Raw genomic sequence first — 25,488 nt, 5'->3', positions numbered from 1 at the left:
AAGAACTTAAATGTAGGTCCAAAGCTACTAACCATATTAGTTTAATGAACTAAGCCTAGCCCGAACAAAACTTCACTTTCATCTCTCAATGCAGCTACCACCTGCCATTACTATAAAAAGCTTCCATAAGAAATCATTTTGAGTGGACCACAACCAAGACAATTACTAGCCTAATTTAATTACCCTGTAATTAGATATGCTTCCCTCTCTATGTGAATGTAATCAATAACTACAGTACTATAGTTACAACCTATTAAAAAAAAAAATCACAAACACTTTAACAAAGAATCTATTGCTTTGTCAAAATCACAATATTCTACAAAGGTAAGCTGTTACTGGTTTGGTGGGAATTATGCTGATAAGTTTTACACAGGTGCAGCTTCACAGCAGCCAGCTTCAAAGGTTATCAGGGATTTCATTTTTTCGAGAGTGCAGCTCTGGGATAGCCAACCATACCGTTTCATCTCATGGAGAGATCTGGGGATTTGAGTGATGTTATATGTTATATAAAAAAAAATAATTTAAAAGATAGCGAGAGTTGCTGAGCAACATGGTATCTTTCCGGTTACAGTCACAGAATTTGCCTACTGAGGGATTCTGGTTTTGAGTTCTTTCAGTTTGAGGCTTAGTGTAGTTGTCTTTGCAGATCTGAAAGAGGCAGGCAGTTGACTTGGTCAGATCCAGATCCTGGAACAGCAGACATTTTTATGCCCCATATAAGCAAATTATAATTATCCTTGTTTTTTCTTCTAATAATATATACACATATATACACACACACACATACTAGCTGCTTTAGATATTTTAAAAGTGTGCATTTAAAAGCTTTTCATTGCAGTTGATCAAAATTCCATGACTTTTTTTTTTTAGTTGTCCAGACTATAACAACTCCTAGGCTTGGGATCATTTGGTATTTGAAGAAACTTAGAAGACCTAACAAAGCATTGTACCACAATGGAGAAAGTAAAGCACACATGTCATTTTTCCCTTATTTGTTGGGAGAAATATAACTTAAATATCCACAAAGGCTCTGGGTAGGGAAGCAAGGTGCAAGATTTGCCCATAGCTAAAACAAAAGTACCCCAAATAACAAAAAGAAATCCCTGAAGTTGTCATATAAAGCACTTACTTTGTACTTTCAGGAGATGGTTTCTGTGCTTTTGCCCCTTATTAAAGGTTTCTGGAATCCTCAAACTAAGGAGATTCTTGCTGCCAAGTCTACTACCCACTTGGCTGAATCAGACATGAATCACAAGTCGAGACAAAGATCTCAATGGGTGGGAGGTGAAAGAGCAAGTCAACAAGAATAATGCTCCCCAAGCAAGATCCGACAGGAGTATGCGAGCAAACACTCACACAAACCTTTATAACTAAGTTTCTGAGCGCAACACTTGATTCAGCTCCCAAGATAGGGTGAGGCTCTTACAGCAACTGACTTAGCCCCGTTATTACCACATTTCATCTCTTCTCTTGTCACTGGGCAGTAAACGGGTTCCTGATGCACACTAACACTAGTCTGCACAGTAGTGGTTGTTGATGGCTAGACAAAAATGTATTAGGGTGAGCATTGAAATGTTGCTCTATGATAACTTACATCAGTGGATAGCCCAGCCTAGAGTCTGGACATTTGAGCACCTGGTTTAAAAAGTCTGTGCCCTGATCCGATATGCAACATTCTTCAGACTGTCAGAGGTGCTATGCCAACCAACATCAACTGATAATTCGTCCAAATCACTGCAACTGGCCTTCTGCCACAGCAGCTGTGTTACTTCAAATGCTGTCAGCTGTCACTGAAGGAATACAAACAATATAATCATGTCCCTGATCAAGGAAATCACTGAGCAATCTCCACACGCCAGACGCCTTGAGAGCCTTGACTATCTCTGTACCTGCTTCAGTCCCCAAGGGAGCTAACACTCGCTGCTTTGTCACACAGTTGATCTTCCTACGGTGTACAAGTGCCAGCTGGAGCGGTAAGATTGATGATCAACAGGAAGGGAGAATGCATACTCCTAAAGAACGGCAGTTTGCATGCTACATGAGCAACTTCCCGATCAGCACCTCTCAGCAAACTGTGACTACACCTTCATCTCTCCCTCCCTTTCTTTCATCATCCAGCCTCCAAAGCTTTGAGAAGAAACGGTGCTCAGCCTGTACTTAGCCCTTGATGCTTCTGGTTTTGCACTCAACCATGGGTGAGGGCCACAGCTGCTCAACCAGCATTTGGCAGGTGTATCCTCTGACTGCAGGGTTTTCGTTTCCTGTTTGTACCACACTCAAGATGGGCTGGGCTAAATCTTCAGTCATGAGAATCACTTAATGCAATAAGCAGAAACAAAGCCGCTAGACAGAAGCCTCAGGTTCCTGTGTTTTCTCCTCTGTCATGCCTCACCATGCAGTGAGATGCATACATTCTTCAGCTTGCTGCTCTTTAGGATACTTGGTAAGCTTGTTGGATATTCACCATGTCTGGACCAAAGGAAGAAGTGAAGAAAAGAGAAACGGATGGTTGGTATCAGACTGAATTACTAGGAGCTCAAAATCCCACGTCCCACTCCACAGTTGGATTCTACTTGTAATTCCAGGAGCAGTCCCTCTCCAAATCAGAGGAAAATGAAGTGTGAAGAAGAGAAAGCATTGCTTGCCTTTCTGCAAACAGCATCAAGAGCCGCAGTCTGCTCACTATTCTGCAGGAATCAACTTTGACATTTTGCTTCTGATCATTATCAAGTGAAATATCTACAACCTTTATGTCATTCCCAAGCCAAAAGCCAAAATAGTCAAGGCATTAGATGGCTTTAAAGCTGCACTGTCACAAGGGTTTCCTTCACTTTTCTCACTGAGATGTTGTAAAAGCAATACTGTTGACTGAAAGACAGATTTTATTTTAGTAAGAATCAACATTTTCTGTTCTAACAGATACTGAAATGTCTACCCTTGATAGCAGGCATTAAACATGGCCATTATCTCTACCTTTGCAGCTTGTGCTCTGCTCTGAAAGACACTGGTTCTCTAACAGGATGGAGCTCTGCCACCTGTCCCTACCGAATTCAGGAAAACAGAACCAAAGAGGTTCTGCCCCTACCAGGGTTCTGCCAGAACATCAGTCTTGCTGGAAACTGAAATGTTATTATTCCAAGAAGTAAATGGAAAGTTCCTCACTATAGGAAAGTTGACTCACTTTCAGAGCCCAGACATTTGAGATTTATCCAGGCTGTCCATCACCCAGAACAATTTTGTGGTAAATCAAACATCACTTTAGCAGATGGTGTGGCAGAAGGAAAGAAATCTTTCTTAACCTCCAGAACAACTGCAGTTTAAGTCTTCAGAGACTTCCTATGCCACAGTTTGGCAATTTGAGAATTCTCTGCCCATCTCCCATTATCCTCCGCTTCCCATGGGTCACTGATGGACATCACCAGTCATGAGAAAGGGACATCTAGAAAGACAACATTCTTCAGATGACAAAATGAGCCTAACATCCTATTAGGTAGGACACAGAATTACCAGTTCCAAACAGGATGAATATTTGGGAATACTGAAAACCCAAACACATCCACACTTCTCTATACATAGACCAATAAATAGGTTCAGCCTAAAACATAAGCACAATTTGTTAAGGCACAAACATGTCATTTGTGAACTGTATATGACCTCAAATCCAAATGTACTACAAGAAGTGCCAATCCATTTAAATTAGGTGTGGTTTCTGCATAACATCAAGAGAGACTGTGTTCTGGCAACAGGCCAGGAAATAACTTCAAGAAGCTAATCTCCCCTGAGTGAACTCCAGGCACTTGGGAAGGAAGCTGAGCATGCACTTCATCTTATTTGCTAAGGTGGTGCAGACTGTTGCCTAGACACACAGCTCTATCCTGCCTGCCCTGGAGTTCAGGGCTAGGCTCACCACCAGTTTAACACCTCAACGATTCAGTGACCACAGGAGAATCTCCAGTCTGAACACATAAAGAGAAATGAAGGAAATTTTAATGCTCATCCTTTATTATACTTCCCCATTCACCACAAACCACTACCATCAGACAGAAATTGCAAAACTGTCTTCTATTAACTGGTCAGAGACTCCTCTCTTCCTATCCCTAGCAGCTTGGGTTAGCGAACACATGTTGAAAGCTTACCATGCTTTCAATGTATCCTCTTGTAAGGGCCCCAGAAGCCGTATCCCATATAACTTTGAGATTCTGCCTGAAAGGAACGTAACACTGTAACAGTGGAAGACTATTGTGTTATAATTAATTTTCTCCTGTAAAAAAGGATAGGAAGCACAAGATAGAGTTAAGGTTGCTGTAAGAAGCTACTGGTTATCTGTGATGATTGTGCTCCATTTTGGTCACTATTCCATGAAAGTTTTGACAAAATGGAGGAAAGTTCAGGGATGAATAACAAATATCATATCTCTGAGGCTGAAAGAATTATGTTTGTTTAGCCTGAGGGAACCAAGCACAGCAAGTGTCTTCTAGTACACAACAAGTCTTCATAACAGTAAGAGCAGTCAATTGTTCTCCATGTCCACTGGGAAGGACAAGAACAGATGGTTTTAATTTGCAACAAAACCAAAACATTCAGGTGAGATATCAGAAAAGGGCTTTCCAGGGGTATCAGTGAGTTTTCAAACAGGCTTGACAAATGCCTGTAAAACCGTGGTCTAGCTCAGTCACAGGGGCCGCCTGCCACCAAGACAGAACTGGATTGATCCCAGTGTCAGTGAGTTGCAATACTTTTAAAGGACTTCTAGTCACAGGCACCAAGATGGTTCACCATCAATGGTCTAAAGATACTTATGTCCTGCAGGACAGTGAGGAAAGTTACACGATCCCTTTCTGTGCTTTATTTCCATTTCCTAAAAAGTATTAAAACATTCATTTAAAAAATTAAGTCCCTCACACCAACACTTGTCTGCAAATCAGGATTTCTGAAATTATTGTACACATGCATGTACATATGCACATACATATAAAGAGGTTACTGACAGGTATTTATTTTTAAAATGTACTTACAGATAACTTTTTTCTTTCCTACCATGATAATTCAGCTTCTAACATCCTAAAATGTCAGACACTCATTTGCAAAAGATCTGAGCAAACTCCACTGCCTTAGTATGGGATCTAAGTCCAGACACATGCCCTTTCTCTGCTCCAGTTCCCACAACTGCAGGCTGTAATAGCTCCACTTCAGAACACTGTTCAACAATTTAAGTAATTAATGCTTGTAAACTAAATTAGAGGCACTCAAATAAAGCATTCAAGTACTCAAATAAGCAGCAACATAGTGTTAAGTGAAAAGGATTATTAGAATCTAAAAATCCGTCATGTAAAAAACAGATCAGACATCCACTGGTAACAGTTTGCCATCTGCTCTTCTAATCTATCACAAGACAAAGTCCAGTTCTCCGTCTCTCCTCTCCTCCTTTGTCTCCTCCAAACTCACACCTCCATTTTCCTCTAAAGAAGCATAAGCAGTTACTGCTTCACCTATCACGTACGCCACTGTTCAAATACGGCCCACCCTTTGCAATGGAATGCAAGTGTCAACATGTGATAGGCACTGTTATTTAGTGGGGTGTGGTATTTACCTAGGGGAAAGCCACATCCTTCAGCAACCACTTTAATAACTCCGAGCTTTAACATAGTAACTGAGAGATTATTCCAAACCACTGTGTTGAAAGGATTAAAAACAAAAACAAAACCAAAAAACCACAAACAAACAAACATAAAGTACACTCCTATTTGGGTTAGCATCAGAACAGAACAAGTGAGGCCAGTGTCCCAGACCGGATGGGAGCCCATAAATGGAATGCGGCAATGATGGAGAAACCCAGAATTAAATGGAAAAGGGGACCCTTCAACTTCCCCCATAGGAGTGAGAGGGCCTTCTGGGTCACGAGGTAGTTGTTTGTTTTTGGAGCAAACCTAAGATTAGACAAACACTGCCCCAAGTCAGCACTAGGAACTATGTAAGGAATCCGGAGAAAAGATGACTTCTCCCTTGAGCAAAATTACAGGATCAAAAGAGAATTTCTGTTAACAGAACAACACAAGAAAGGCAAGTTGAATTCCTCCTCCATATCAGAAGCAGGTAGTCCCAGCAGGCAAGGGATTATTTAAGATTTTAATTTCCATAATGTAACCTTAAGAGAGTCAAATTCAGACCTTACATAAGCAGGAGTGACTCAACGAAAGACTGAAACAAGGCATCTGTCTTCCTGAAGAGTTGTGGACATTTGAACAATAGTGAATGTGTTGTACAGAGTATGTTTCCTCTGCCCTGAAGGTAAACAAATGTGTTTACAATCAAGATCCTGGAGATCCCACCTTTTTAGAAGCACAAACATCAATTGCCAATTATTAAGACACAAACCCACCTAAAATTAAGGTAAAATAAACAGGGTGCAGTTTATACATACACCATTTATCTACCAAAACTTTTATCTCGTAGTGAAAGAGACCAAAAAACCCCATAAAACTTAAAAGAATTTCATACTGTTGGTTCCTAGCAACAGAACTGCAAGCCACACTCCCGTATCTTGCACTAACACCTACACCAGCCTCCTGAAATATGGAGCAAGCAGCAGCTTCTATGCCAGATTGGACATAGGTAGCAGAACCGAAGAGTGACCAACAGCAATACACCAGGGCTCAGCAGACAAAGGAAAGACAGACATATGAAATGTCATTTGCAGGTGGTTTATGGCTTGCGCTGCACACAGGGGAACAAGCCATGCAGAGAAGTTACTTCACAAGCCAAGACTGATTTTGCTGCCCTGTCTGCTCTTTTTCTTGAAGAACGCAATGTAAAAAGAAAATTGTCGACTTGGCTACATTCATCCTATAGTCATCCCCTGTCCCAGACAGGATTGCTGCCTATACAATCAGAGGAGTGAAAAGGCAGACTGGGATCAAGACACACAGCTATGGCAATGGGAGAAGACATTTCTAGAGATAATGCAGATAATCCTAATGGATGCACAGGGATGGAAAAGAGATTGTTAGTTTTCACTCCAGTTTTAATGTTGGAATGGGAAACCATGCTCAGAACATCAGCCAGTCCTACTGCTCAAAAAAGACTTGGAGACTGTTGGCGTAGGGATTAACAAGCACAGGGCTATTAGACAACACAGGACTTCCTCCCTCCCTGGTATCATTGCTGAAGGCAGTCAGTCACATATTCTCTTTGGCCTTGCTATAAACTTTGGGAAAAACAAGTCATGAAACTGTTACAGGGGCCTGATTAGTGCCCAAATCCATGCAGATCATTAGGCCAGAGAGAACTCGAGAGACTCACTTCTTCCTAACATATTTAAAATATGGCTTTGCTATTTTTTCTACTGAATGCCTTTGGTAGCCATGGCTGTGTCATGAGCAAGTGATAAGCAAAAGCGCCTGGAAATCAGGAATCTCCACTTTAAAATCCTCTCATAGGATTTTCAACAGAATGGCAGGATCTGTCCTGAAATGAGTACCTTGGGATTTAATTGCTTACTCCTTCTGGGTTAGTACAAAGAAGGCAAAAAAGTTCCTTATCTAAATTTCACAGAGCAAGACTATACAAACTGCATCCAATTATCAGCCCAAAATTCTGACACTCAGCATTTTGCACTATGAAAAGTGAAAGCTGGAGCGTAGGAAGGTTTCCTAGTTTCTTCAGATTATATTCTCCTCTGAACAAAACTGACCCTTTGTGGAACCGGCGCCGCTGTTCCTACAGAACGCGCATGGGTGGGAACGGCTGAGGAAGGAGCCCACAACAAGCAGAGCTTATCGTGATTAGAACATTCAGGTCAAGTGCACTTAGCCAACAACCCACTCAAACCCCGCAAAAGATAGCAAACAGCCAATCTGCACGCACAAACACTGTTCACACAGATTTTTATCCTTTCTTTCACTGCATCACATAAGCATACATCGATGGAGAAAAATACAGAGGCCACCTTTCAGACATACTCTAGCTCTGCCTCTTTCAGAAGATCAGGGTCTCAAACCCCAGATTTCCTGTAGAGCCACTAAAGCACCAATGCACAAGAAGTCTTTCTGCTTCTGTGTGTCTCATTCTCCTGAGGACTGCTCTAAGTTACTCGCCTCAAAGAAGTGCAAAACCTGTTTGCTTCAGACTGAACAATTCCAACAAAACTTCAATTGTTTCCAAGGCTAGAAAAAGATACATCTTGATCCCATTACAAAATTTCTGATGAATCCTCTGAAAAGCTTTTTAACCTTGAATTTTGAGGAAGGAGCCTGAAATTTGGCAAGAGGAGAGTTTTTAAAGCAGGAGCAGGCCACAGGAAGAGCAGAAGTCAACCTGACCAATTTGGCAAATTGTAAGAACCTCAGGTTCATTTGCAGTAGACACTTGTTAGTCTTTAGAATTTACCTTCTGTGGAGATTGCTGGGCACAGCACATACATGGGATTGATGGAGCTCAGCTGTGAAGGGTGTGGTTGGCCACCCCACTCTTCAGACGCAGGCAAGCTTGAGGAGGCTCAGCTGTGCACAAGGCAGCTGTGACCTAGGTTTGCCAGATACAAGAGGGCCATCTCCCACAGAGCCTGAAGACCCTCTCCAGGTACAGTGCTCCTTTGAGTGCCCTCTTTAGCATGGGCTTGTTAATTGGACCAGCCAGCTCTAGCTCACTCTACAGCACGTGCTTTGGAAAGGAAGGGAGGATGAAACACTGTTGTCACACGTCAGTGCCTTCCACTACTGGAATGTGTTGGAGAATTACATTTGCACTGGAACTTTAATAATGTGTTAAATGCAAAATCGAGCACTCAAAAGTTAGAAATTTTCAGAATTGAAGTTTTCAGTACAATCTTAAGTTATCCTCTTTATGTCAATGCTTACCCTCTTCTGCAGAGCTTATTATATAGTCTTTAATTATATAATAACATATTGTAGTTCCTCTTCATTCAGTGTAAACAAACAATTCCCGACTCTATAAAAAGCAACTTATTTTATTCTGTCCTCATTGGCTTTACCATTTCTACTTCACTTACTGGAAATCTACTGTAAACATAGTTACTGAGTTTTGTGTGGTAGTTTTAAGACAGCCATCACTGCAGTAGTAGAGTGCTTTCCAAATTTTAATGAATTTGTTTTCACAATCTCTGTTATGCGAACTTTTTTTTTCATATCTTACAGGGAAAATACCAAAGGAAAGATAGGTTAATATGAAAAGTATCCACTAATTTTGAAAGCCCAAATTGAGGTGTCAATTTCTGTGTTTCCTAATACCTAGTGTTATACAATACTGTGGAACAGTTCCCATTAACTTCAGTTGCAGGTACAAACGTTCAGCATTTCTGCTAATAAGACCCATATCTCAAGTCAGTCAATAGGAGAATGAGAAAAATACAATTAGCAGCCATGGTGAAAGTCTGCATAAATAGCTTGCCTAGTCTCTCCCAGGGACGCTGTGAAAGGCAAGCAGTTCTCCAGATCAGCATTCAGCAGCATTAAAATCGGGAAGTCAGTCTTACTCTTCCTCTGATCTGCCCGATTTGTTGCATACCTCTCTGTGAAGAAACAGAGGTCCTGCAATACATAGCATCAGTCACTATGTAACTGTAACTTGTCCTTTGAGTTGATCTAAAATATAAACCAGCTGCTTATTAGTTGAGTTCTACATTAATGACTGTAGAGTATTAATATGCTCACACTGCCATTGCTTTAGTTCTTTTATTTCATATATTTTCAGTGCTTGACTGAATGATGATTTCTTAATATAATTGTCTGGTGTTCTCCTGGTGTGGGTTTTTTTTTTTTGAGAATGTATTTTCCTTGTTTTTTAAAGCAATAGTCTGCTTGCCCATTAAGTTTTGATCTTCTGTCTAGTCTTTCCCCTCATATTTCCAGTGGCATTCCCAGCCAGTCCTAATCACTCCCCTCCTGTTTGCCTGTATGTATGCTGTACCTATCACAACCCTCTTAGCTCCCTCATCTCCAAAGTTTTGCTCTTGACTAGCCTGCATCAGAATTGCGCAGCTTCCTGTTGCAGTGTGTCTGCCCATAAGACTGGTCATTTGAAAGCACAAGAGAAGGCCACTGCCTGTGCCACATGCTCAGGGGATCTTTGAAGATTTTCAGTGGAGGTGGGGATTTCAGAGCATCTGAATATGTTTCAGTAGTGGAAGGCGCTGACGTGTGACAACAGTGTTTCATCCTCCCTTCCTTTCCAAAGCACGTGCTGTAGAGTGAGCTAGAGCTGGCTGGTCCAATTAACAAGCCCATGCTAAAGAGGGCACTCAAAGGAGCACTGTACCTGGAGAGGGTCTTCAGGCTCTGTGGGAGATGGCCCTCTTGTATCTGGCAAACCTAGGTCACAGCTGCCTTGTGCACAGCTGAGCCTCCTCAAGCTTGCCTGCGTCTGAAGAGTGGGGTGGCCAACCACACCCTTCACAGCTGAGCTCCATCAATCCCATGTATGTGCTACATACAGACTTCGAGGAGCACCACCACCTCAAAGGTGAGTAGAAACCTACATTTGATTCAGCACTCCAACACAGGAAGCAAAGAAAAGTAGAGCACAGAAATGACATTCTGTCCACAGTGAACATCACTGAGAAGAACCACTGCAGTTTTCTCAACTATGTGGAGCTGCTTGGAAAAAGCCAAGGCACAAAGAAAGCTGTGTTCTCTGTAGCAGCTCAGAGTAGTGAAGGCAGCAATAGCTAAGACTGGATCATTTTATATCAGGATGTGGTAGAGACCAGGGGATAGAATCAGTTATATTGACAGTGAATTATGATTTCCTACCATCACTGGAAATCAAAAGCATTCTCCTTCTATGCAGTGTTCAATGTAATTTGCCAAGAGATATTACCTTTATCATATGAAAGTTGTATGAAGACTACAACAGTTTGCACTCTCCTCTGATACATCACAAGTGAACTACGCCATTGCCACTAGCTTTCTTACACAGTTCTGCGACATCCCAGTTTCCTGTTAAACAGGTAATCATTTGGTGGACTGATGAATCATACACATTTCAGTGCCAATAACATGCAGACATAACATGTATCTATACCTATTCTTTATCACCTGTAACCACACCTCTGTTATCAACGTGGCTCAAGTATGGATGAGGTCAGAAGGTTCACGAAGAACAGCCGACTGAAGTTGAATGTGAATAAAATAAAGGTGGTATTGGTGGGCTGGCGTAAACAGTTTAGAGTTTGCATTCACTGCACCACCCTACTTGGATATTTCAGCCTGTAGATAAGGAATGTTCCTGGATTCTGGGTTAATGCCAAGCTCCCACAAAGCAGTGTCTGTGTCATGCTTGCTATAGTCACCAACTGGCTTGGAGATTCTGTCCCAAGCTCTAAATCTGGATCATGCGAGGTCTATGATATTGCTTCAAATGAGCTGCCAATTGGTCTTTGGCTAACTTCTTCCTGAGCTTGCCAAGGAATAGAAGGTTTGGTTAACAGGCAATAGTAGCCAGGCCTGATGGGTTCAGGTTTAGAACCTTTGGAATGGAAAGGGAAATTTCATCTCTTGTGGGAAGCTCAGCATTTACTGATACAAAACCCCACCCAAATGCTGCTGGCTATATGTTATCCCAGAAAGCATTCTCCATTACTGACTGGAATGGATCACTTAAGCACTGGAAACAATATACCAATGTGTTCGCTAGTGTGACACTGGATGAACAGGTAGCCTCTCCCCCTTCCCTGTGCTTTCACTCAGAATGAGCTGATGGAGACTAACACCTGCCTTTTTTTTTTTTTTATGATTTTTTTACCCAGGTATGCTATGCTACGGACAGACAACACCATCTTGCCCAACTTGTGAGCTTTTTAGAGGAAGCTCTGTTGGTAAAGCAGGTTGAGAAGAGCACTTAAAAATGCAATCTAAACCTACGCTATGCAAGATCCAAATTAACATGGACCGACAAGCCAATTCTTTCTGCCTCAGCCCTCTTTCTCTGCAAAAACTACACTGACAGAGAAGGTAGAAGAGAGACAGACAGTGACTCTACTGGTGCTGTACATAAGACAAGATCACTTTTTCCTTCCAAGAGGTGCAAGGATAATATTACCTTTTCTGCCATCACATTTTATAGATAATCCCCACAAAATGCTTTATGATGATCCTTTATTCTTCTCTCGGTCAGTGCTAAACAAAACAGCTATCTAATATAATGTGCATTCTCAGCCTTCAGAAATATTAGCTGTATTAAATTGCATCACATTGTGAACGTTTAATCAAACTGATTCACTTTAACACATTCCATTTATAATAAACCTTAGATGAGTTGAGAGGTTATTTTTGTCTATGTTAACTACCACACATTCAATTAAAAAAATGTTCACCGTCATCAAACCAATCTAATAGGGTAAGAGTGTCAGAACCCAAAAATATACAGACATGTAAAATGTCCAAACTATTGCTCCAGCCACTACCCTTATTCCTTTTCAGACTGGCATGGGTTTTCACAAATAAATCTTCAACTCTGCTGAGTCGATGATAGCCTGAGGAAAATCTGTTTAGGTATGCCCTCTTTAAATATGAATGCATCATCCGATAACGAGGAGTCGCTGTTACTTTCTTTCCCTCTTTCCAGATGTAATAAGCATCATAAGGAAGTTTGAACTGCAGAAGTGCACATACACAGAAACTTCTATAACATACCTAATCCAACAGGCCCATAAGAAAAAAAATATAATAGAGCTCTTCTAATTTTAAACTGTACACCCAAGCAACATGTCCTTTAACATATGAAAAGCGAAAACTATCAGAGGGAAATTGATTTGAAAGGGAAGAATCTTGTAACCTGTAAGTCATCATTTCAGATATAACCAGGATCACAAGCTCTTAACTGATAAGACATTTAATTGCCCCTCTCTCAACTGATTTGGTAAGAGCTAACTCATTTCCTACTAGGCAAGAATCCACATTACTAATAAACAGTCACCACTAGAATTGATACTGCTGATGTTTCGATATACTCCACCACTTGAGTGTACTGTGGAGAAGAAACCATCCTCAAACTGAGAGAAGGCTCCCAATTCAGAGTTTTGGCCCAATAACTGTGCAACGTGGAAATGTGGAACGTACTCTACTGCTGCTCACCTCGTATTTGTTCAATATACAATAGAAAGGTTTCAGTATACAGGACTGTCATTATAAATCAGAGGTTTTTTTAGAACTATGAAATGTATTCCATTAAAAGTAGTTGTTCCATGAGCAGCAAACTAATGAAGCCTGGTTTCTACTTGTCTGGTATCTGCTGTCCTGCACCCTTATCAGAGTGACTACAGCTTGTCACTGTCCCCTATAAAGCTTGTGCCAAAAAAGCTCCACTCTCTCTCACATTTCCACATCCTCCCCCCCCCCAATTTCCTCACCTTCTTCCCCTGTCCCTCAACTAGTGCCTTCCACATTCCCTAACCTCACCAGCCCACAACACTGTATGCTCCCTCCCATACTTTCTCCTAATTACCCTCAGGACAAGATGCACTACCTGCTGCAGCTGGCTCAAGCACCTAAGCACTGATCGACTAGCTAGTATGCACATGCCAATTTGCTAGTTAACAAGCAAAACAGAAGACAACCGTTGAACTCATCTTGCACCTTCTCTCCCTGAGAAGAAAAGGTATGCACGAATTTTCATTTCCTCTCCTCCACCCAGAGGCTGATCTTTGTGGAACTTTAAAGAGCTCTTGAAGAGACTTTGAGATGTCTATCCCATTGCCAAATTTGGCTGAAATCTACTAAAGTTGTTAAAATGGAACTGATAGAGTGATTACACAAGCTTTCTATCCTTTGGAAAGTAGGCTAAAAACCCATTAACAGTCTTACTTATGTCATCCCTTCGCTCCCATTCTTCATTTAAAAATAACAATTCTATTCTACTGCATTAGCTTATGTAACCCACCCCTGAGCTGAAGTAGTTGAAACTTTTGGTCTGTATTTATTAAGTGTGTGTGCCTCTCTATAGGTCTGTCCATTTTAAGGTGCTTGGTATTACGAAAAATAATGGTGAGAAGATCAGTGAAACAAAATAAGCTTCACTAACGGCTATCCCCCAAAGTTTCTGGACTGGTATCATTGCAAGCAAGAACTGAACTGCTTTTTCTCTAGCAAGCTGTCAGCTGTTCTCATGGTTACAGATCTAGGAATTTGGAATGACAGGTCACAGTTATGAGAATGAGTAGATTTATTTGGCATCTTTCTATCTAGTAAATAACATTCTCCTATAAAGAGGACAAAAGTCTGCTGTACATTATCACGGTGTTTATTCTCTGTGAAAACCACTTTTTAAAGTCTCTGTCCCAACAAAGTGCTAACCAGACTTACATATTTCTTAAAATTGCTCACTCACAGAATGAAGACAAAAATATGTAACTCTTGCACTCTCTCCATTACTATAAATGGACCACCAGTGCTTTCACTGCAAGATTCAACTGTGTATATACACTTCCCAGATGGTGTGAAGCAAGGGTAGAAAAGCACGATTCCCATTTAAATGCAAGGGAAGGCAGGAATGTTAACTGTTGTCATAGGGTAAAATCTATTCTGTCAATTGACTATTTAAAAAATAACCAATAATTTTAAATTAAGTTAACTGCCAAGATTTGTGAAGCTACAGCGTTATGCAAATTACATTAACACAGCTATGCGCAATTGGTTTTCACAGAACCACAAGTTCAGCTAACAGGATAGCAGAAGAACAGGCTTCTCTCACACTTTCAACTCTTCATAGCTGGAGAGGCCTTCCTCCGGGAAAGCCAGGGCAGTCCAGTTTCCAAAGCTTCTGTTAATTACTGCAAAATGAAATGCGGAACTTGTGCTGAGGAACTGGAACACCTACCCACTGAGCTTCTCTCAAAGGTGGGCCTGCCCAGATGCAAGCAGCGTTTTGTCCCTGCTGAGCCAGGCTGGAACTGTACTATAATCATCAGTTACCAGTCCCAAGGTATTCACTCCCCCTAACAGGGACCCTAAGGCTCCAGGGACATGCCCACATACTGCGCTCAATAAGAAACAAAAATTTAACATTGTCATGATGTGCCAATTCACCCAACCCAGAATGCTCTGTGAAACGCTTAACTGAATCACTCATCCTCTTGGAGAACTCTCTGTTCGCCTTGTGAGCTGCCAGGGAAAACTGTCTTCCAAGGGGCACAGTCGGGGACAGCGCTCCCAGGCTTACCATCCCAGGATTTAAGGCCTGATAACTCCAGGGCAGCAAGCCCTGTACGCAGAAGGGCTCCAGAGTTTCCTATCTCTCACACGGGCCTGCACAGGTAGCTTGAGAGCCCACAATATTTCAAAGACCCAACTGGGTCTTGATTTGCAGGTCAATAGTAGAGGCCTCCAGCTGAGAGGCCTGAGAGGGCCTTCTTCAGCTTTGGTCTCAAGTTCCTGGGTCTGTAGATGGAAACCTTGAAGCCCTGATAACAGGAATGTTATCAGAACTTCTGCTCCCGCAGTTGAAGACCTGGGCAAGTTTCCAAGGTCCCTGCTAGGCACTGGGGAATCTAGTAGGCTTGACAATCCAGCAGCCCTCTGAGCGCTGGTCTGAGCTTAGTCATAAGGTACCAAGCTCTAAATTAATTTCTAACATTTCCAAAAAAAAGTCTAAGGAAATTCCAATACAAGGGAAATTTTAAAATGTCACAATTTCCCAGGAATTGGGAAACACCAAGTTTGGCCCACTTCTGATTTCAGATTCCTTCAGAAAAGTCTCCATCTTTTGTGTTCCACTCTGAGAATGAGCCTTCATCTATTAAAATACATATACTAAAAACAATAAATATGAACAAAATGTGACAATTTACCTCTAAATAGAATCTTCAAAATATAAAACCATTCCTCAGGTTATCCTAAAAATTCTAGTTATTTTCAAATGTACGTGCCCACCTGGAACCCAAAGCCTTCCATTCTAAAACACACTTATTCAACCTGCCTCAAGATTAATTAGTAGAAAGGACACATCCTGTAAAGTTGAACCCACAGAGGTTCAAAGCAGAGACTTCTACTTTGGCATGCTATGTACTCATTGCTTCACTAAAGAAACAGCGTCTGTAAAGACTGGATAGCTGAGTGTAGGGATTGCTAGTATCACAGCATTATCCAGTACTGAAAGACATCAAACACAAGAACAAGCCTGTCCTGGTCACCTCCAGGTATCAGCAAGCCCACAGTGCAGCCACCTGAGATGAAGGGCAGTGTGCCTGACCACAGGGAAAACAGCAGATTCCCGGGATTCGAGCTCTTAGTGGGTAATGCAGCAAGGAAAGGAGGGATGAACCACATGAGCGTGAATTAAGCAGAGAAAAGATTTGCCCCATTTAATTTATTAGGCAGTGTCATAAAGTTGGTGATACTTAGTTCTGCTGGTTTAGAGTCCTAGGTACCAGTCCCAGCTCTGGTTTGCCAACTTGCCACAGAAGTGATAACGAGATAAAGAACATCAGTCAGAATGCAGGCTCTTGGTGGACAGTTTGCCACATCTTCCCATCACTGCAGGTATGGAAAAGTAACTCAGCGATTAAAAACATGAAGTATTTTACCACTTGAGTGAATACTTACTTTACCAATGAGACATTAAAAAATCCTGCAGCCGCACTAAACTTGGGAAACCTGCAAAAACTTTTTCCAAAAACTGAATTCTCATAATACTATTGAAGTTCTCAATTTCCCACGCACCTAAATGAATAGGACATTCAGAGTTTAAAATACTTGTAATACAGCTATTTTTAGTTTGTCTATAAATCATTGTTAAAGACCTTCTTCTTTACTTTTAAAATTTTCTTCTCTTGTCATTAAAAGGTGACTAAAGCCTTTTCCAATTTTGCAGTGCCTAGAAACTTCATATAATTTAAAAGAAAGTAATACTACTCACATCCACTTATGCTGTATGTTTTAGATACATGCATGTCAAAAAGCACGTATCTAAAGCATACAGTTCCAATGAATAATTTAAGACTCAATATTGCACACAATACCAGTGACTTCAGAGATACAGAAGCAAAACCTCAAAGGCAGCATGGCTTCTTGCCTGAAGAACAGTTTTTGCTTCAGCCTATATTCACAGACAAGTTAACCAGATGTCACGATGCCATCTCAGAGTTCTCCGTATTGCTGAAGTGTTATCACTAAATTCTTGTTCCCTATTAACCACGCATACAGCCCACTGCAATAGCAGGGATATTGAGTCAAATGATCCAATAGCCCTTTTCCACCTTTAATTTCTATTCTCCTGCTACTTTCACAAAATCCCCTCTAGGATAGTATGTATTCTAGAAAAGAAAGCCAAACAGCAATACAGAAGTAATTGTTTCCCACACACACCAGATTCTATATCAGGATCAAAAGTACGGATTAGGTAGTGTTATTATTGATTTCTTAATATGCAATATGACAAAGTACAAACCTTTTTTTTTTTTACAAAACCAGGCCACAAGTTGATGCAAACAAAACCAATATTGCGCACAGCATTTTAGCTCCTGTACTATGTGTCCTCTAAAGTAGTAAACCCACAATTACCATGAGAAAAGTCCAGCTGGAGGTATCACCTACAAATTGCATTACTTCTTGCTTATACATTTTTTCAAAACATACGTTCTGCTTGAAAACAATTTAGTGCCAATGAGCTGGCAGTAGAACAACAATTTAAGTTGTGGTCTCAATAAAGGTAGGAGGGGGAATTCACTAAAGCAACATATTTCAGTTACAAAACCCCAAGAAGCATATTATAAGGAGTCAGGCAAATATATATTAAAGATCATGAAAAAGCAACTAACTATATGCCTTTAAAAGTGCACTTCATGGGTGAAAGCTGCCAAATTACAGAGGGGATTTACTGAGAAGAATGTGTTACTGCCAGAATGGACAAAAGCATGCATTCTACCCATTCCAAGCTCCTCCCCATCTCCTGTCATGCTCACAGCAAGCAGCAGCTCAAAATTGACAACCACAGACTCCAGGATTGGAAGAGACAAAAAATACCTGCTGGTAAATGCCTGGAAAAATTTTATTTTGAAGATCTGATAAAGGAGACTGGAAAAAACAAAAAACAGAGAAACAACCCACTTACGATCAAAAAACATTCCCCCATATTCTTTGGACATCGAGTACAATTTCACAGCAGAAAGGAAACAGCGTACACCTGGCCGGGTTTTAGAAAAGCCAACGTGCAGCAGCGTTTTCTTAAACAGGCACAGCAACCCGTACACCGTATCGCACTGCTGCTGGCCCCAAGACAGGAGTTTCCCGGAGTTTGTGTGGAGTTGGGTCACAGAAACCTCAATCCAAACGGGAGTGCCTGGTGACCGCGAGGCACCCGGGGGATACCCAGCAGGCCCGCCTGGCCGCCCCCCGGGCCACACCGCCCGCCAGCAGGAGCCGCCGGCCCGGGGAGGGGGGCAGCGCGTCCCGGGCCAACCGCCCCCGCCGCGTCCCCCTACCTGGTTGGTGTCCTCGCCGTGCTCCAGGTGCACGATGCCCTGGCTCCTGCCCTCCGTGTCGCTCAGCACGTCGTCCTCCGAGTCCTCCAGGAGGGACGAGGAGCCGGTGGAGGAGAGCGAGGAGGTGGAAAGCCTGCGGGACTGCAGGTGCAACGAGCTGTCCGTCCTCAGCCAGCCGCTCTCGGGGTGCCGCGGCTGCGCCTGGGGGCTGCCCTGCGCCTCCTCGCTCTCCTCGGCGGTGACGGTGAGCCGGGGGATAACGGGCGGCAGCACCCCGTTGGGGGGCCGGCAGCCCCTCTTCGCCGGGTCGGGCAGCTGCCGGGCGGCGGCGGCGGCGACGGCGGCGCAGCGAGCCTCGAAGAGGGAACGGAGCTCCCCCACGCTCAGCCGCTTGGCCCGGCTGAGGTCCGGGCTGCTGTGCAGCCCCGCGCGGGGCTCCATGGCGGGGTCGGCGCCGGGCGCCTGCCGGGCAGCGCCCCAGGGCCGACGGCCCGGGGCGTGCATGGGGGAGCACCGCGCCGCCGCCGGGGAAACTTCTTTGTGGCTCAGTCTCCGGCCGCTGCTCGGAGCCCAGCGGCGAGGCTCATGTCCAGCCCGCCCTCCCTGGGCAGCTCTGACTCACCCGCGGCGACAGCCGGAGCCGGCTACTGTGCCCGCTGACCCGGCGCCAGGGCCATGGGGGCGCGCTAAGCCCGCCCGCTCGCCCGCCGCCACCGCCCCGCTCCGCCTCGGCGCTGAGGGGAGGAGCGAGCCGCGCCGCGGGGAGCCCCTGCCCGCCCCTTCCCCACCGCCACCGCCGCCCTTTTGGTTTCGCTTTCCCTGAGGGGGCCCCTGGGGAGCGGCGGGTGCTTCGGCCGGCGGCCTCGGGATGCCCCGGCGGGGCGCCTCCCGCCTTACCTCTGCGCGCGCCACCGCCCCCTCCAACGGCCGCTGCCTCGCGCCCGCCGCCCCCCGCCGGGTAACGGCTCCCCAGGCACGGCGGCTGCGCAGCGCGGGCGCGCTCCGGCCGCCCGCGGGCCGGAGGGCGGCGCGGCCCGCCCGAGCCCCCTCCCAGCTGGGGGGGGGGGGGGGAGGAGGTGGCTTTTGAGGCCCCCCCAGGATTTCGACCCCCTCAGGCCTGCCCGTGGCGGTCTGGGGTCTGCGTGTGACCTCCCCGGTGGGCGCTGCCCGCGGGACGTACCTCGGCGCACGCCCCGGCCCTCATGGCGCCGCCTGGCCCCGGCGCCACGGCTGCCGTCGCGGGACCTCGGCATCCCTGGGGGAGGCTCAGCTCTCCCCGCGGGGGCGGGTGGCTGACGGAGTTGTCACCAACCCGCGGGGACCGGGTCGTTGTGCGCGAGTGACCCATTTAGTGAGTCAGCCCCGTCAAACTGCGTGGTGCGGCGGCTGACGGTGCGCCCGCCTCGCTGCGTGGGCTGTGCTCGGTGCCTCTGGGGCACGGGAGCTTCCCACCGACCGCGCTGGTCAGGTTTCACGTCTCGCGTGTAAAGCCCTCCGGCGGTTTGCAAACAGGCTCACCTGCATGTGACGGAGGCTGCAGGGCAGAGCGGTCCTGTAAAGCCTGAATTTTCCATCAGTCAGCGCTTTACCGGCTGAGCTGTGCTTAATCAGGTTGCCTTAAGCCCCAGGTTGCCGAGGTACCCCAGCCCCCTTTACTGAATGAATTTCAGCAAACAACACCCCCCACCTCGGTACTTCTCCCCTGCGTAACTCCCACTCTGCCTAAAATGTAACCCGTGCTGGGCTGTGGCATGTGTTGTAATTGTAGCTATTAAGGCCTTTGGAACAGGAAAGGCGTCCTACGGTAGGGTTACATCAGCTGAGATGATGAGTAAAATTAATAATTTTGGAACCAAATGCTGAAGTCTTCAACTTACTTTTTGCTCATTTATCTCATTGTTTCCTTGTACTCTCCCGTCTGTCTCTCACCATCTGTTGTCTCTTGCCTGGTACTTGGGCTGTGAGCTCCTTGCAAAAGGGGCTGTGCTTCCTCAACACGTAATGCAACGCGGCCCAGGCCGTGGCTGGGACTCCGTGGTTCTGTGATGCTATAAATAATTTGTTAACCTGTCTTGATTCGTTCAGATTATTCGATTGAAGTTGACTATTTTACAGCCCGATCTTGCAGGTAGTCTTTGAAAAAGTCTGTTTCAACAGGCACCACGCGACATGCCTTCTCCTGAGGCAACTGTCATGCCGCTCACAAAGCCCACAGCTTGCAAATGCCCGGGAGCAGACAGGAAGGCAGCTGGGGAACTTCATAAATAAAAATTCAGGCGTCTTCAGATGCTTTTCTAGAATTAGGTGGTGCCTAGCCAGGAATTTGGACAATCTGAATTTCCAGCTTAAATGGCCAAGTCTTGTGGTGGATTTAGTTCTTTGTGCCGAAGCAGTTGTGGGAAGTTCTCCCAAGGCGCTGCCAAGGTGTATGTGGTGGGTGAGGCAGGGGTGACAGCTACTGCCAAATTATGTAAAAGCACTAGCAATAAAGTACAGAAGAAAATGGTTGGTGGTGCAGCTTTTCACCAACAGAGAGAAAACCAAAGCGCCTGTAGGAGGGTATTGCTTCATGGCAGACCATAACGGGTTTAAGTTCTTTCTGAAAGAAGATACAGAGTCATCGCTTTTATTATTAACTTTGTAATTAGTTTCAAATTTTATAGTGCAGAAAGGCAGTCTCAAAACATGAAGACTGAGTAGGCCTAATACATGCCTAAAGTCAGAACAGTTTGATTGAAAGCATATTTTATAACTGATGGCTTTATAAGACTCACAGCGATAAATTTATAGATAACAGCAGACAATGCAGAGGCCAGTTTTAAATGGATATCCGAGAGTCCACACACACAGGTTGGACCCACTTAACTAATTTATGCAGCTGTGACAGATTCCCTCTGTAGACAAGCAAGGTAGAAAAAGTTTAGTCACAGGAGAGAGGTTAAGTGCGAGCTTTCACAGGCCAAACAGGAACCCTTCAGGGAGCTCTGCTGCATGTGGAAGGACAGTTCAGTTTCCAGCCTCTTTTAGCTGTTGCTCTGTCAGCTGATTCTGCAGTTACAGGATTATGTGTGGTCCATGATTAGGAAACCTTATTTAAAAGGTTTCCTTATTTAGGAAACCTTAACCTTAGCAATGGTTCTGAGACCACCAACTCACTCCGCATAGGACTAAGATTAGCTAATAGTTCAGTTATAAAATATAATTTTAAAGGTTTTCATTTCAACTAATGAAGGTAGAAACAAAATATATACAATACATTTAATTTAAATAAATTAATACATGTATAAAAATAGAAAAATGTCATTTTAATAATATCGATTAGTGGTGGTCGGTTGGATAAGATTAGATAGGTTTAGTTGACTGCTAAACTGAAGTTTGTGTAAGATTTAACTCGAAGTCTTTCAACACTACCAGGAGAATAAAGAGATTCTTCATTCAGTCAGGTATCACCACGTTTGCTTGTAAGTGTACAACTGTTTTAACAAAAGGAGTGGTGCTGGCATCCCGGCCAAGTGGTAATGACTTGTACTTTCCACTTGTGAAATCCTGCATTCCTGACAGCAAAGGGCTGTCAGCATCTATTAATGACGCTTGGCAAGAGCTAGATCCGACAAGATAGAGATATGTGTGTCCCTATTTTACAGATGGGTAAACTGATGTACAGACAGTAAATGAGTTGACTACAGACATATGGTGAGTCAGGGGCAGAAACGGGCGCTTCAGATTTGCTCTCTGCTACTGTAACCACCAGATCACGTTCCCACCTCCAGGGGTAAAAAGTTTTGTTTATTGCAGTCATTCTGATTCATATCGGTATTGCTTCTCACTGCCGGGGTTTCGCATTTCACACACTCCTGCTACAGAGAGAACTTTCTGCCTTTGTTTATATTGGCGAAAAAACCACTATTTCATTCCCATGAAATCCCCTTCTAAACATTGTTATCATTAACATATTGTTTATTTTTACTTCCTTTCAGTTTGCATTCCCATAGGGCATCTAAGCCTTGACAATACAAAGGCAAAGAAGATGCTACGGACACTTCCAACAGATCTGAAAGATTTCACGAGGACAACAGTTTAAGTATGATCTAGAGGGGATCTTTGGGTTTAACTTGGCCTGCCTAGCACATACAAAATACTTCATTGCCCACATGAGAATTCTCAGAGAGCTTAGAGCGTGACAGCCGAGAAACAGCACGTCCTCCAATTCCAACCGGAGCATGACCTAAGACGACCTGAAAAGTAATTGGGAGTTGTGACTCGCATGTCTCTCTTGGATGCAACAGATACAAGCGAGATAACGTTTATAAGTAGTTATAATATCTCTTTCAGGATATAACTGGGGGAGAAAAAAAGACGGGTACGTTTTCATATAGGAAGGCCCTTTTTCAGGACTTGAAAGGTACATGGGCCTGAAAGCTGGTCGGGCCTAAGGGAAGATCCCACCTCGCCCACAGGCCTTTCATGACTAAGGCTAAGGTTCCCCCCGGTGGCTGAAATGAAGATCACAGCTCCACCTGGAAAGGAAAAAAGAAACGCGACGGGTGGGCCCGGTTCCGGGCTGGGCCAGCAGACAAGCCTGGTGTAGCTGGCAGAGTAGCAGTGGCAGGGAGGGTAGACAGCTTCATCGGCTAGTCACCAACTTCAAACGGGCTGGGGACCCCGGCTGGGTGTTTTAGTTGCTGCCTTTGCTGCTCGCTAGATTAAGTGAGCAGGTTAGTGCGTGTTACAGTCACATCCTCTTTTTGTCATGCAAACATAACCAAATCAAATTATCCAAGTGCATAGCTACCGCATGCAAGAGGAGAATGAGACTCCAAACCCAGGTTTATATGGAGTGAAAGCAATTGCTGCGATAAATGGGAGCTCTTTATTTTTCGGATTAATTTTTGTAGGCTATTTGCCAAATTCCTCTATGCGAGGCTTGGAGACTTTTGATACAAACTCTGGACATCTGCTCAAGGAAAGCCATATGAAAAAAGGGTTTAGGAATCTGCTTTTACCTAAGAAGCAGCATAGCTGTAACTCAGGCAGCAATTTTTAAAATCATACTGTGGCTGGATTATTAAGATGTGAAGTGACACAAACAATGCTTCAACTGTCTCCTGCCCTGGATCTCTGGCCCAGAATCTGTGTATCAGCACATGCAGAAATCACTTTTTCTATTCCCCAGCCCTGCTGTCAGCTCAGCTGCTAGTACCCCATAGTATTACTCCTGAGCAACCCAGAGTCTGTAGAAAATTGATGACCTGAAAGGGGTATCCAAAGCTGCTGGGTAAACACAGCAAAGATGCTGTTGGATTTAAGCAGTGAAATAAAGTTGGATGCAGATTCCAAGTTATGAGAGATGACTTAGCAGGGGATACTGGGATTTGAGCAGATCCTCAGCTAGGAGGGAGATGTAGTATTTTGGTGGAAGTCAGCATGGTTGTATAGATCTCGGTGTATGAATCAGATGAACCTGCAGGAAAGAGACAATAACCTGTGAAGGTCCCCTCGTGGCTGGAATTAAAATTACATTTCCAAATCATATTCCTGAACAGAAGTACCTCAGCTACCTCGCATACTCAAATGCAAGAGGGGGAGCTAGTGGGGGAGACAACATACCTCAAGCACAGCCAGGTGCCACTGCCCCCTGGGAAAAGGGGTTGCAAGTGTTTGAGATCATAAGGTGACAGCCATGACAGTGAGAAAAGACACAAGGATAAGGCCAAGGGGAAGAAGGAGTGTACACAGCACCCCTGCTACCAAAATGGCTCACCGTGGTCTGCTGGTATATAGAGCATAGGGTTACTCTATAGGGAAGGGTAGGGGAGTACTATGGGAAGTAAGAGCTACACTGGAGGTGAAGAGAGGGGAGGTCACAACTGATTGGAAAACACTCGGGAGGAAAAAAACACTTTTCTCCCACATCTGCCCTACCTCATACTGCCGATAGTTGCTGTTCTTCCTTATGAAAGGGAAAGAGTAAGGCCTTTCCTTCCCACTTCCCTCTCAGCCTGTCACTACTACCTTTCTCCCCCACACTCTTACTACTGGCCTGGGGGCCAACACATCCAGGCAATAGAATAAAATGGGAGAGGAGAAGGGGCCCCGGGTGTGCTAGTCCGTGATGGGAAGCATGTGCTGAAAGAAGCAGCCAGGTGAATAAATGGTGGCAGCGTCACTGGCTGCAGGTTGTTAGTTTGACGTGTGAGTTCTGTGCTCCCTCCTCAAAGTGCCTGCAGCTTAGCAGAAGAGCATCTGAGATACTCTTATGGTTTTTGCTTGTGTTTTGCCTGCTCTTGGCTTAAATAAAAGATTTGGCTTCCATGACTGTCATTTTAGCAGAAAATCCACACAAAAACATTGTAACAAAACAAGAGGAAGCTTTGCTGTCATGTGTTTGAGATGATTACAGGTAACACCACCCTAACAACCACGTTCCTCATAGTTCCCCGTGAACTGACTGTGAGAACTTCAGTATGAAGATTTGATTTAAAGATAATTATTCCAGTGAAACCACTTATTAGCTTTACGCTTTAAGTAAGCACAGTTGCTATTTTTCACCAGCCATTTATAACCCCCTCAGAACATCGGGACGTATTTGGCTGTGCTTACAGTAATGCTCACAGTAAATTCTGTGGATTTACTCCTGTTTTATAATAGTGTAAAGAAGAGCAGAATATGTCTCATTTGTGTATACAGGCAGACCGTTTCTAGAAGTTTAATTTCACCTGTTCACCCTGCAACCCAGGGGTGTACTTAAAGTACAAATCATGGTTCTTCCCTATCAGAAGAGATTATATACACCTCAGCAAGAGGCTGTTCCACTTTTAAGACATTCAAAAGTGTAAGTTATAAAAGCCCCTCCAGATTATGGAGAAAACTGCAAGTCTCAAATAACTAGTTTAGATTTTAACAAAGATTAAAACAGAATGTAATGTCTTCCACAGAAACCATCACTAGTAGTATTTATTACAACAATTAATCTGGCACGGTAGCTGAACTGAAATAGTCTTTTTAACGAAGGATGTTACTACACAAATGTGGTCAAAAGTTTATATCCCAACAGTCAC

At 44.1% G+C, this 25,488-nt stretch overlaps 1 protein-coding gene across 2 annotated transcripts in view; it reads right to left on the bottom strand.

The window, feature by feature from the left end:
- ITPKA (inositol-trisphosphate 3-kinase A) overlaps positions 1-19,104 on the bottom strand; it is a 40,898-nt gene extending 21,794 nt beyond the window's left edge. Inside the window, exons 1-2 of one of the 2 annotated variants that reach the window (XM_076344628.1) lie at positions 18,431-19,104; positions 17,973-18,023 (exon numbers count right to left, since the gene is read on the bottom strand). In XM_076344628.1, coding sequence (XP_076200743.1) covers positions 17,973-18,023; positions 18,431-18,934 — 555 coding nt within the window. In that variant the 5' untranslated portion in view covers positions 18,935-19,104. The remainder of the gene's footprint in view (positions 1-17,972; positions 18,024-18,430) is intronic. The other variant, XM_076344629.1, reaches the window with a different exon arrangement.
- Positions 19,105-25,488: the final 6,384 nt, after the last annotated feature.

The sequence above is a fragment of the Aptenodytes patagonicus genome, chromosome 7 (assembly GCF_965638725.1).
Source record: "Aptenodytes patagonicus chromosome 7, bAptPat1.pri.cur, whole genome shotgun sequence".
Lineage (NCBI taxonomy): Eukaryota > Metazoa > Chordata > Aves > Sphenisciformes > Spheniscidae > Aptenodytes > Aptenodytes patagonicus.
Note: the sequence above shows the minus strand (reverse complement) of the source record. Positions and strands in the feature narration are given on the sequence as shown.